A 13,199-nucleotide genomic window follows, 5' to 3' on the forward strand; every position below is an offset into this window, starting at 1 on the left:
GGCCGATACTTTCGTGAAGGCGTCCACAAATGGTCCAGATATTCGAATTCGTCCTTCATCAGCTTTGATCATATAGTGACAAGATTTTGGAGGCCAACGTTACTCAGAGAATTCTCTGTACCGTCTAGAACAAATTGGGCGGATTTAAACCCCCTATTGAGCCTCTGAAAAAGTAATTTATGCCAAAGAAGAAGACTTGAAGTCACTATTAGTAGACTGCAATGTCGCATACCATATTTAATTTTTTATTTACAGAGCGCTGGTCTGGCTCCCTGACGGATTTGTTCGTTTTGTAGGGAAGATGAAAGCACATATTTGTTTTTCATTTCCTGTCGACGGTTTATTACTTTAAGAAAACAGACGCTATAGACACCAGTCCACCACTTTGTATTAGATTGAACTCCCGAAAATTTACTATCTTTGCGTGCCTCCACTCTTGGGCACAGCGACAGGGAGCTTTGCGCTGCCATCAAGGGTTTTCTTGCAGAACCACTGAGAGCGAAACTCAAAATTAGGAATTTAAAGTTTACGTTTCCTTCACCAAGAGTGATTTCGAATTGTTTTCTTTTTGTGTTCCATTCATTCCTAGATTTTCATAGAATTTGTCTTCAATATATCTGTTTTGATACTGACCTACATATATCAAAATGTTGATTTCCTTACATTTCCTATTTCCTATTTTATTTTGAGCCACCCGGTTCTTCGCCAAACCCTATGACTAGAGAGAGAGAGAGAGAATAAACTTTAATCAAAAGAGCACGCGAGCGTAGGTAGCTCCTCCGCTCTGCAGTGGGTGGTGCCCTCAGTCCAGGAGTCCAGCGGCCTTAGCTGCCCTTCTCGCTCGGTTGACCAGCTTGAGCTGGTCCGTCGAGTCGGAGCTGGACAGCGCTGCCTCCCATTGCCGTGTGGTGGGGTGCGTTATGGGTGTTAGCTGTGGTGTGTTTGCGCAAGCCCATACCATGTGGTAAAGTGTTGCACATTGAACCCTATGACTAGGTATGTGCCACTAAATCAGAGGGTCTACCGCTACCACCAAGAAGCGCTCCGCAAACGACGACGACTTGGATTAGACTCGACCTTGAAAGAAGTTTGATTCTCAAGAGAAGGCTTAGCTCTAACTCATACCAGACCAAACTTTGCAATACTTACTGTCTGTATATATTTGCGACCAATAAGCTTTGGTTTTGGGCTCTATATGGCAATCACACCCTTTTTTCTTGTAAAATGTTATAATTATCATCATTGTTACCATTATCATTATCACAATCATCCTACACCACGATTTGATTTTGTTCCTACCCATTCTGCTATTCTACAGAACAATATCTATTTCGTCTCCGAATTGCATGAGCTCCCTATAGTTGTATTCGTTCCTGTTAATCGAAACTGTTGTGTGTCACGATCGTGCCATGAAGTCCCGTTTATTTATTTATTCTTTTGTTCATTCGGAAGCAAGAAGACAACTTCTTTACGCTTCTTGTCCTAAGGGCTCAGTCGAGGTGGTAGTTCTTGCTCTAGGTGGAAGTCTCTCATCCAGCGTTGAAATGTAGCAAGAACGGCATCCATATTACATATCGCGTGGTAGTCTCTGTCTACGCGTGCGTATGTGTCATATCGCAATTGAAAATATCGGTTCAGTGAACACATTTTGTACATTTTCATTGTGCAGACAAGCCGCAGCTGGTGGTGAGGCTGGGCAACCGTCTTCGTCAGAGCAGCATCCTCGAGAACCACGACGTGTACCTCGAGTGCAGCGTGGCCGCCAACCCGCCCGTAAGCGAGATCAGCTGGCTGTTCGAAGGCCGAGACCTGCATACAAACACGTCCGCAGGGATCATCATCAGCAACCGCTCACTCGTCCTGCAGAAGGTGAGAGGAACAATTTGCGTTAGGAAGTTTTCGAAAAAATTTTTTTTTGTTGCTTTCGTCGTAAGGACAAAGCGTTGACAAAGCGCTTTCATACCTTGCTTTTGCAAGGTGTGACATGGTGCTGTGGCTCCACGGACAGTGTTCTAACTGTACGCGGGTTCGGCATGTTGGCACAGCGCAGTGCGCAAGGAATACCTGCTGGGTAGCAGGAACAGCACCCTTGTAGCCAGCAGGCGTCTCCCCACGGTGGCGTGATGGAAGTCATCTTTAGTGGCGCTGCAGGCGTCGCAATTCGATGGTACAGGTGCATTATATGAGATCGATGGCTAACTGCGTTTGTTAGCGCCCAGTGAAATAATGCACAACGTTAGCTCGACGTTTACTGCTCGGACCGGAACACACACTTTGCAGCAGCCCAGCAGGCACCTGCACTCGTGATCAACTTTTTGTGGCAAGGAAGAGAAAGCTACGGGAGCGGAGCTTGTGCACATGTGTTAGTGCGCCAAGTATCGTCCGGCAGGCTTATACTACCGCTTTATGTCATACTAAGTCAGCGTAGCTTGCTGCCCGCGACGGTTTCGCATTTTCCAAAACGCTCAAGAGGCAACGCAACGAAACAGTATCCAAATATAACGCTGAGTGGTGTATTTCGTGTCTCATTTTATATATACGCTCTCTGGTTTATGTTTATAGTTTTCTGTTTTCAGGTTACACAGACGTCCATACCATGGGGGGACTTTTGTCTGGAGCGCAGTCACTCGAGCGTTACGCCTTCGTAGCTTGCCAGAGAAAGTCGTTCGACATTGGCGTGTGCATTGTAATTATAGTGTTCAGGCCCATAACGCTCATACCTGCAGCGAAAGGCAGAACGCTGCCCTAGGTTCGCCAACGAGGTAATTAGGTAAAGCGCTGGTGGTGCGTCCACTATACGCTTCGCCGTTTTTCAGCCAAGCGCACTCCATGTCTTTGAAGATGTTTTTGAAGACCCTTCAAGCGCTAGCCGCGCATGCGTCGTCGGGCTGGACAGCACGACGATGGCGGTGGCGCCAGCGGCATAAATTAGGTTTGAGGGCCCGTCTAACTAAATAAAAAATATCATGGAGAGTAGATTATGTCTCCAAAGTGAAGCCAGGCCACCACATTTTTTTAAATTTAGTTCAGTTATTAATGTACAAATAATGCGAGCCATAGCTCTAGCTGGCCCAAGCAGGGGGGACTCTACAAAACACAAGAGCACATTTGTCTAACAGGCCAACAGAGCACATTAATAGAGCATCTTAATCCAACCACGTGAAACGCAAGAAGATTTAAGGTTTTACTGCGCAACAGGAAACGCATTTAATTTTCTGCGAGTTCAAGGTGCCAAATTTTGCCATACATATCCTGTTCCGCTTCCATTTTTACGTCACTGGTTTTCGAATGAAACCGAAGCAAAGTGAAGTTTATTCAAATAATACACGCTGTGAGAACCTAAGCGCTAGCGGCGCTTATTGATTGAATAACTTTTATTTTTTCAGTCCTGCAGAACACGTATTAGCACGTCGTGGGCCGCTCCCACGTTGGGACCGACAGGCCTAGCCTGCCGGCCGCATCGTGGGCCTGCTGGACAGCCCAACGTCGCTCAGCCAGGAGTGGGTGGCGGAGAGCCGCCTCCCACCTAGCTGAGCTGAGGTCAGGGCTTGCTATGAAGATACATCCCCAGAGCATGTGCGAAAGTGTTGATCTATCTACGCAAGCAGGGCACGCGTCATCAGTGTGAATCTCCGGATATATCGCAGGTAACGCGAACAGATTGGGATAGGTATCTGTCTGCAAAAGTCTGAATGTCAGTTCCTGAGGCCTGGTGAGCTTGGGGTGAGGAGGAGGGTATTGTCGCCGCGAGAGATAGAAGTGTTTAATAAGTTCATTATAAGTGGCGGGCGCGTCCCTACCATCTGTAACTCTCTCCTCGGCCGTTACAGCGCCAGAGCGGTCAGTCAGTGCGCGCGCGGCAGCGTGGGCCGTCTCAGTGAGGTTCGTGGGGACACCCACCATGTGCCCAACGTGGGCTGGGAACCAAGTAAGCCAGTTATGCTTGATTATATCCGGATCTGCCTTACGAAGCAGCCGAAAGGCCTGTTCTGAGATCACTCCACACTGAAATGCCCTAATGGCCAACCGTGAGTGACTGCACATGACGTCGCTGCTGTCATCAAGCATCGCCAAGGCAATGGCCACCTGCTCGGCTATCGCCGGATCTCCGGTTAGTACAGATGCACAGTTCGCGTGTCGCTGTTTGGAATCCACCACTACCGCAGAAAAGGAGCACCCCTTCCGATATGCGGCTGCGTTAACAAAGCAGGCTCTACACCCCTCTGCGTCGATATGATTGATTATGGTGGAACCTCTTGCTTTCCTTCTATCCTTGTTATATTCAAGATGTGCATTGCCTTTTTTCCAACTTGCGTCGCTGTTACTTAATTCAAACGTGCAAAATTTGAAACTTATACCATCGTTTATTGTTTCCAGTGTTGCGCCGGGCACCCCATGACCACTTTAAAAAACGCTTGGGAAATTGGCGTCTGAGAGCCGGAAAAAGCATAAACTTTGATCAGTTCGTATTAGTAATCAGTCAAAAGTAACTTATTTTCACCGTACAAATCCGGCTCAACTTCCATCTTTGTGCCACTGGTTTTAGGAGAAAGCATGAACGTCTTGGCAAATTTTGTAGCAGTTCATATGGCATCATTAGTCATGCAAAAGTAATATTTTGGCTACAGGAAACGTGCTTTTATTCTTCAACTATTTGCATTATGAAAGAGCAAAAGCAATTAAGGTGCCAGTGGAGTCAGCAGTGGAGCCACACGTAGGCGCCGCTGGAGCTGCGGCGGTGCCTACGCGGCCATTTGCTTCGGGGTCACGTCGCTTTGTGTCTGGGTTATGATCAGCCTTTTTCTTCGATGCACAAGAGCGCCTGTGCGAAGACTTTCGATCGAGGCACGTGCTCATATATCACGTGCGGAGCGGGACCTGCGAAAAGCAGCACACGTGCTCGAGCTTGTTGCAAGCAAGGCGCGTGCGATTTCATCTGCCTTTTTCATTATGCCTCGTGCCCTTGCCATTTCGGTAGAAATGTGTGCCACGTGGAGTTTTGAGAACGGTATCGCCTATTCAGACATGTCTCGAGTGCCCTCGTTGTGCCCAGAGAGAGCATATTAGTTTTTTGGGGGAATATGCTAAAGGTGGGTGCGGGAGAATTGGAGATAATAAAGGGGCCGTACGCCGCGCGAATTGTTTACGCGCCTTACGATTTTCACTCTTCTCAGCGCGTCGATCATCTTTCGTCAGTCCGTTCTTGGCGTGAGAGCAGCATGTGTCTCGTGCATGTGCGCTTTCAATTTATCCAGAACGATGTTGGACATGGCGCATTATTTACTGGCGTTCGCCTGCACCATTTTTCCAATGTCGCTTTGCCCAAATGGTCGCTGATTCGCTTGGTTTGAGTTTTTGAACAACGCAACGGAAACAAAGACGACGAAGGTGCCAAGAACGATGGTAAAGATTTCTTTATCTCTATCACCATTCCTTTCTTTTGACGCGACAGCGTTAAGGGCCCCGTGTCGCAGAAAATCCGGCGTCGGCGTCGGTCTCCGCGTCGGCGCCAGCGACCGTGGCCGAGGAAATCACCCCCAACCACGCAGGCCTTCAACATATATTCAGGTAGTTCTATATGCCACCCCTTGCTACATGACGAGCGGCATATGCGGGTTATATTGCCACACCATTCTATCACTAATGTTGCTTATACTTTGTCTTACGTTCTTGACAAAGCTATTCTTCGGTATTTTGAGAATAACAGTCCACAAACAAATGTCACGAAACAAAACACCCACAGCGCATGTCTTTTATGTTAACTCTTCTCATACTGAAATATTAAAAGAGCGAAACAAAAACGGAAACCTGAAAATTTTGAAAAATTTTTGGCGCGGTTATGCACTATGTCCGGGATCGCCCCACGCAAGAGGTCGCGTTTCTACCAGAAAGCTCGCCTTCGTGCATAACGTTCGCCGCCAGTGTTTCCCGGTAACCATTACGGTTGCATAAGCTGCAGTTGTCGGGAAGCGTGAGAAGCAGTCAGGGATCTCTGAATCACGGCCGCTGGATAAAAAAAAATGTACCTTTTTTTTATCCAGCGGCTGTGTGTGAATGCTATCTCGTTCTACTCTTAAAAGCGAAGCTAAAGCATCTTCCAAGTTTTTGTGTGTGCGTGCGCGCGTACCTTTTTTTTATCCAGCGGCTGTGTGTGAATGCTATCTCGTTCTACTCTTAAAAGCGAAGCTAAAGCATCTTCCAAGTTTTTGTGTGTGCGTGCGCGCGTGCATGTTTAGCAAAATTTTAAATGCTTAAGGTGAACACAACCGTCGCACTTGGCTGTCCTGCATCCACGCGCCTTTATGACTGCTTGCGTAAGGTCATTTCAACAAGCATACTTTTTTTTTCTTAGCCTGCAATGAAGCACCTCTTATGTCGTGTGCTCAATAGCCTTTTTGGCGCCAAATTTTCATAAACGTTGGTACGAGTGAACACGAGGCATTGAGGACTTCACTGATCGTCGTAGTTTTTCTGTCTATATTTTATTGCGACAGCAATTATATGAACACTTCAACCGGATTTCTGCCGTCGGCGTCGCCGTCGCCGTCGCCATCGCCGTGAGGTTCCGTACAGATAAAATCTTCGCCGCGCGCCGTATGCCCGAGCGGAAGCGTGCGGGGACGCGCGCTATGACGGAGAGAGAACGCACTCAATCTCCCACGCGCAAGCAAGGAAGCGGGAAGCCAGCGCCGGAAGGAGCGGGAGGGGGGGAGGGGGCACTTCTATTCTGCCAGCAACCGCGCTCGTCGCTCCCCCGCACCGTCTCTTATCTCCACACGGCTCTGACCTTTATGCGCCGTGCATTCGCCGCTCAGTTTCCGTTGAAGCGATAGACCGCACGTACCTCGCCCGCTGCGGCGTATGCGCTTGCTGCCAGAGTTTTGACAGTCGTTGTCTGCAGTCATTCAGTGTGATCTATTCATGTTTGTTTGTGCGCGCTCACACCACGCTTGTTCATTCAGTTAGTAATAGTCGGGCCACATTTTCCAACGCACGCTACACATGCAATGCTGCCCGGATCGGCAGTGCAGCGCTACAGGTGTGTCCCTTCGCACGCGCTGCCCACGGGAAGCACTTCTCATCAACACCACCGTTTCACACGCGCCTTCTCGTGGTCATCGAGTCTCTCTTCATGTCGGTCTACTTACGGAGCAGCACACCTGCTTACTTAATCAGCTCATGTTTACTACAATTCATATTGCTACCAAAGCCGCTCAACTTACTTCGTATGACATTGCTGTGTTGCTATCGCATTCATTGCTTCGCCCTTAGGGCGAAACTGTGACATTTTTTTCAAATACTTCGGTAATTGTTTTTAATCCTTGTAAAGTTCCTACCACCGTCGTAAAAGCGCCTCCGGGGAAGCCGCCAATATATTTCCGCGAAGTAATTTCGGGAGCATCACGTAGACCACCTTTCATAGAGCAATATTGTCTAGCGCTCGGTGGCGTGACGACATGCGGTGTCCGATGGAATCAGAAAATGGAGGAATCTTTAACGCCACTGATAATGCAGCTTCAAGAAAGCAGAAACTATGGGAAGATATGGTCCTAGCTACCATAGGTCGGCATACATGCTCACGCGGACACCGACTCATGTTCTCTCCACACTCAATTAGGCCTAATAGGCCTTGTGGCGAAGGGTGTGTGTGGGAGTGTGTATGAACTGAAGTGAGTGCCGGTTAACGTGTGTACGAAAACAAGTCGGTGACCATAATTTTTCGACCTTAGGCTACCTCAGGCAGCCGTCGGTAGGGAGCCTACATGCAGCGCCGTTTTAAAACGGCGTTGCATGTAGGCTCCCTATAGCCGTCGGCGACTCAACACATTTCACCTTGAGAGCTAGAGGACAAACGACAAAAGAGCTTTTAGCCCCGTTTATAGTCCGACGTTATCCATTGCTCACACTTTGTCTTGCATTATTTACAAACTTATTCTTTGGATGTTTCAGTATGATAGCCCACAAACACATATCATGAAAGAAAACGCCGGCAGCGCATGCCACTTATCATAAATATTCTCAAACTAAATATTAAATGTGCGAAACAAAAAATTGAGTCACTTCAGCATACGCCAAAGAGGGTAAAGGTGAAAGCCTGCGCGCTTAAGTGACATTCATTAAATTATTGATGTTCTCATTCGAATGCATTGTTACTTTTGAAGCGAAAGCTTCATTACGCTACCTCGGGCAGCCGTCGGCGACTCAACAGTTTTCACCTTGAGAGCTAGAGGGCAAAGCACAAGAGAGCATTGAGGCGCGTTCATAGTCCGACGTTATCGGCACGCGAGTGGGCGTCGCCTAGCGCGTCGGAGCGCATTGGCCGCGCCCGGTTACGCCGGCGGCGCCAGTACGTCAAACCATCGGTCGAACTATAGCCGCTGCTGTTCTCGCCAACGTGACATAACGTGTGCGCGCTTTCACGCTACGTCGGACTATATTTAGGCCTTTGGAGCCCTGAAAGGAGACATTGCCGTTGTTGCCCGAGTAGAGTTGGGCCCGGTTGCGAGTTGCAACCAAGTCTGACTACTTTACTGATCACCGCAGTGTCTTCATGGGCTTAAAAAATGACGAATAAACACTGTATTCGTGGCAAACATGTCTCTATATCATTGCGAAACCACACCTCGGCCACAGCTTGACAATGGGCCTAGCCAGGGCAGTGAAGCTTTCGCTATCAACCAGGCTAACCAAAGCTAAACCACACCAATTTTCAAATGCACGGGAGTGACTGTCGGTGAGTGTGCGCGAGTGTTTGTATATATATTATATATATTCACGAATTAACTTCTTAGTTCATTCGTGAATGTCTGTGAATTAGTTGAGTATGTGGTGCGATGTCTCGTGCTACTAATGTTCGCCTCATCGAGTAACCCAGCTCAATGATGAGAATTATGCTACCTGCCACAGGGGATTTCTAAAACTTCCGTAAAGCTCACTTCTTTTGAGCACCCTGTATATATATATATATATATATATATATATATATATATCATATGGTGCGACCTGATGACCGCACAGCACTGATAAGTAAGAACGATTCATTACGTATCAAATTCCTTGTCTGATGCATTACCTTCAGCAGACGAATAACTTATTTAGTCAACAGGCTGCAACAATTTCACCAAGAACCTGTCTTCTTTTTGTTTCGAAGTGCGGAATTACGGGCGGAGTTACGCACGCGGCACCATGAAATGCGGCTCGTCGTCCAACGCCTTTCTGACACAGAAGTGTGGCTTAAACTGAAACAGCCGTTGCTGTTCCCTCTTCCGACGAACTTAGTCTGATTTGCGGTTTCCGCAACTCCAAAACTGGACGCATAGGGACTTCAGCAGCAAGTGCGCGCGACCGACCGCTTCACGGCGCAGTGTGAGGAAGCTTAATTTCCTTTTGTTGCAGTTCATTTGCACGTTATCCTACAGCACCGAAGCATTACAGCAGGGGAATGGGAGCACATGTTTAACAAAATACTAAGGCAGTAATAGACATACACCCGAACAATACTCGAACATACAAACACAACTTCAACAGAGCAATGCGATTTGACCGATATAAGCATACATGTCCGTCAAGGAACAACAAACGCTCATGTAATACGTTCAAGAAGAAATTACTACAGACTTGTTCGGCCTTGCAGAATTAAGGTATAGCAATGAGAATTTCTGTTGCCTGCAGATTAAATCAAATAGTTTAAAACGTTGCGCGCATATGACTGGCATATCTGAAACCTTGCCCGCGCATTACGCTTTCGAGTACTTGTAAAGGAATTTTTTAGAAAGGGAGCAAATGTTCACCACACATTTTGCTCTGTCCGAAAAATGCCTATAGTGTTCCTACAGTTCATTTTCGCAATGTTTGATCTGGGTTGCGTTAAGACATTTCTTGCTTGGCGTCGGGATAAAATCTGCGTTGTTCGCAAAACCCTTATAATTCTCTCGATCATTTGCGTGCGGAACTTAATGCTAAAGCCGGAATTAGTGAACACACTTGCAACTTCGCCTGTACAATACCGATGACCTGCCTCTAATTTTAGACAACTATAAACAAGCTGCCTACTTTAGTTTAGTACACCGGGATACCCTACAACGGATGTCGTACACTCCATAAGAAAGTTGAAAATAAAAGTTCAGCAATAAAATCCAACACTATTAAATTGGTCTGGAGCATTATATCTTAGCCACAAATTACGCTTAACATGATCCCCCATTTAACGAAATATGAACTTGGTGTAGCGTACAGTTCTCTCGGGTTATTGGCTGATAACGGCCGTATAATCAATGTCGAACACTTGCTTCGAAATATTGCCTGCAGATGCTCTAGTCACTCCACACGCATTTAACTTCGCCCTAAATGTTGACGTAATACCCCCTCCGGGCCCCCCCCCCCCCCCCCCACACACACACGCAGACACACAGTTTCGCTATGTTTGACATCGGTGGTTATTGTTGTTATGCCAGATCTGCGTGTGAAGTTTAGCGCCACTCATAGCGTTTCCGTGTGAAGGAATGCGTAATTTATGCCAAAGGTCGCAATTATTTCAAACATTACAAACTTTGCTTGTGCGTAAGTGATAATGTTCCGCTTATGCTCGTCATATATAATCTTTGTGCGATGCAGACTTCCCTTGCGACACTGAGAAATGTAGCCTAAGAGCAACGCTTCGCACTAACGCTAAAGAACTTTTTATGTTTTTTTTACAAGGGCTTTATTTTATTCATATGCATTTACCTCCGCATGTTGATTTAGCATATTTTTTCCACATGTTTGTCAAGTGTGATCGCAGTGCCATTACTAGTTATGCCAGAGCAGCCTGCTCAGTTTTGTACCGCTTTCTTCTGACGCTCACGAGGACTTGAGTACATAATTTATCGGAAAAGCCATAATGAACTCAAATACGTAGAACATTGCGGGCACACAACCCGTATCGTGCCTTTTATTTTCATTAAATACAAACTTCATGTACGATAAACTAGTCAGGTGCACTGGAAAACACATAGCTTAATATGTAGCCATTTAACGATTTCGAACACGTGCTCAAGCAATCTCTGACAAAGGCTGTATTTGATCCACACGCATTTAACTTCGCACACAAATTTGGCGTACCGTTCATCGCATGTTCGCTAAGTTTGATCTTGTTGACATGCGTAGATGTGCCATGCCAGGGAATCGGGCAAAATATTTCGGTACTCGTAAAACACTATAACAACGCTGCAGAGTTCGTGCGTAAGTAAATATTTGCTATTGCCGCAATTAACCCACACACTTTTTTATATTTGCCTGCACATTGCCCCGAACTTTTCTCTTAGTTTCCACAAATATAAGCAAGGTGCCTTGTTTTGTTTATTGAGGACACCGGGAAGGCTAACTACGAATCTGGTATATCGCATGCAAATAGCAAAAAAGGAGGGTTTAGTAAATATTTACAACGCTATTAATTAAACCAGGAATATTTATTTATTTATTTATTTGATATACTGCTAACCACAATGGGAGGGTTTATGCAGAGTGATACAAGCAACATAATAAATACATGAGAAATGTGTAATTCGAACTTGTCAACAAAATATATGTAATCAATAAGATACCATCCTCGGTAAGAAAGAGTAAAGCAAGAGAAATAACAAGGAAAAAAAGAGAAGAAAAACTGGCACACATGTAGAAAGCACTCCATAGTACCAAAAATTCCTCAAATTTCTCTAAATAATTTTTGTTCAGTTATGTCAGCGTTAAGATCATTCCACTCAATTACTGTTCGAGGAAAGTTCTTAAATAATCGTTTTGGTATTTAAATGGAGCAAATGTAAATTCACGTCGGTGCCGAGTAGCATATCCAGAAGAAACTTTAACATAGTTCATTGTCTGGCTATTCAGGAGTCTCTTGACTCCTGAAAGTCAAACGGCCGACTCGAGTTCTCTCTGATAGTCGCTTCAAATTATCTTTCGCCATTAGTTGTGAAATTGATGTTGATCCATAACTAAAAATAAACCGTGCAGCCTTATTTTGTACTCTATGTAATTTGTTTACAATTGCATTTGTAAAGGGGTCTCAAACAACGTTTGCATAATCGATAATTGGTATTATAAAATATTTATATGCAAGAAGTGTTGTGTGGCTTGAAGTTTCATAGCAAGTTATGTTTATTCATTGCTTTATTACAGATGCGAGTAAATAAATATGCTGATCCGATTTGAGATCGTCACAGAAGTGTACGCCGAAGTATTTACAATCCCTAACACGAGGCAGTACGTTGCCATTCTCTGTGTAAGAAAAAGTCAAAGGTTTTGTTTTATTAGTTATGGATGTTATTACACATAATGTGTTATTACACATTAACAGACATCCGTCTTGTCTTGCACCAATGCATGAATTTGTCTACTTCTGATTGGGGCTTTTGTGGATCATTCACAGAATTATTTGAAAATAACGACGCAATTATCAGGGTATTATTGAATGGGGACGGTTAATTGCCAATAATATCATCAATGTAAAGCAAGAATAACAACGGGCGAAGAACTGAACCCTGTGGGACTCCTGAGACCACCTGTAACATTTTCGAGGGTGTACTATTAAAAAAGACATATTACAGTCTTGGAGCGAAGTCATCAGATATTTCAACGAGCTGAGTTGTGGTATAAAAACATCTTCTAAAGCAATGTTGCGACGGGGATAGGAGTGAACGCATATCTAGAAGAATTCTGATAGGTTTATGTATAATTTATTCCAGAAATATACAGAATCTAGACCTCAGAGTTACTGGACGGTATTTCTCGATCATCGGCCTCTTGCCTTGTTTCAAGAGAGGTTCAATTTTAGAGTGGGTCCCGTCATCAGGTAAAGTACCAGTGGAAAACGATTCGTTAAATACGAGTATAACAACAACATCCTTGAGATCCATTTTGCATACCGCTTCAAAAAAGTATTGGGTATGCCTTGGGGCCAGCACACTTCCGCTCATTTATTTGTACCAGAAGATCGAGAACAGCGGCTTTCAAGATTTCCAAGTCCTCAATGGCGGGAGTATCTGATATTTAGGAAATTCCGGTCTTGCTCCATCATCGCAAGTGAAGACAGATTTAAAATGCTCGTCAAAAGCATTACAAATAACGTTAGCATCCGAGTTACAGACGTTTTAATACGAGAGCCTTAGAAGTCTATGTTGGCGGTGACCGTGGCGAAACTACGCCGGGACGAAAAAGGGCCG

At 45.5% G+C, this 13,199-nt stretch overlaps 1 protein-coding gene across 1 annotated transcript in view; it reads left to right on the forward strand.

Annotated features, from left to right (window-relative positions):
- LOC119456637 (nephrin) overlaps positions 1 to 13,199 on the forward strand; it is a 334,910-nt gene that overhangs the window by 247,611 nt on the left and 74,100 nt on the right. Inside the window, exon 6 of the mRNA XM_037718464.2 lies at positions 1,670 to 1,869. Coding sequence (XP_037574392.1) covers positions 1,670 to 1,869 — 200 coding nt within the window. The remainder of the gene's footprint in view (positions 1 to 1,669; positions 1,870 to 13,199) is intronic.

The sequence above is a fragment of the Dermacentor silvarum genome, chromosome 6 (assembly GCF_013339745.2).
Source record: "Dermacentor silvarum isolate Dsil-2018 chromosome 6, BIME_Dsil_1.4, whole genome shotgun sequence".
NCBI lineage: Eukaryota > Metazoa > Arthropoda > Arachnida > Ixodida > Ixodidae > Dermacentor > Dermacentor silvarum.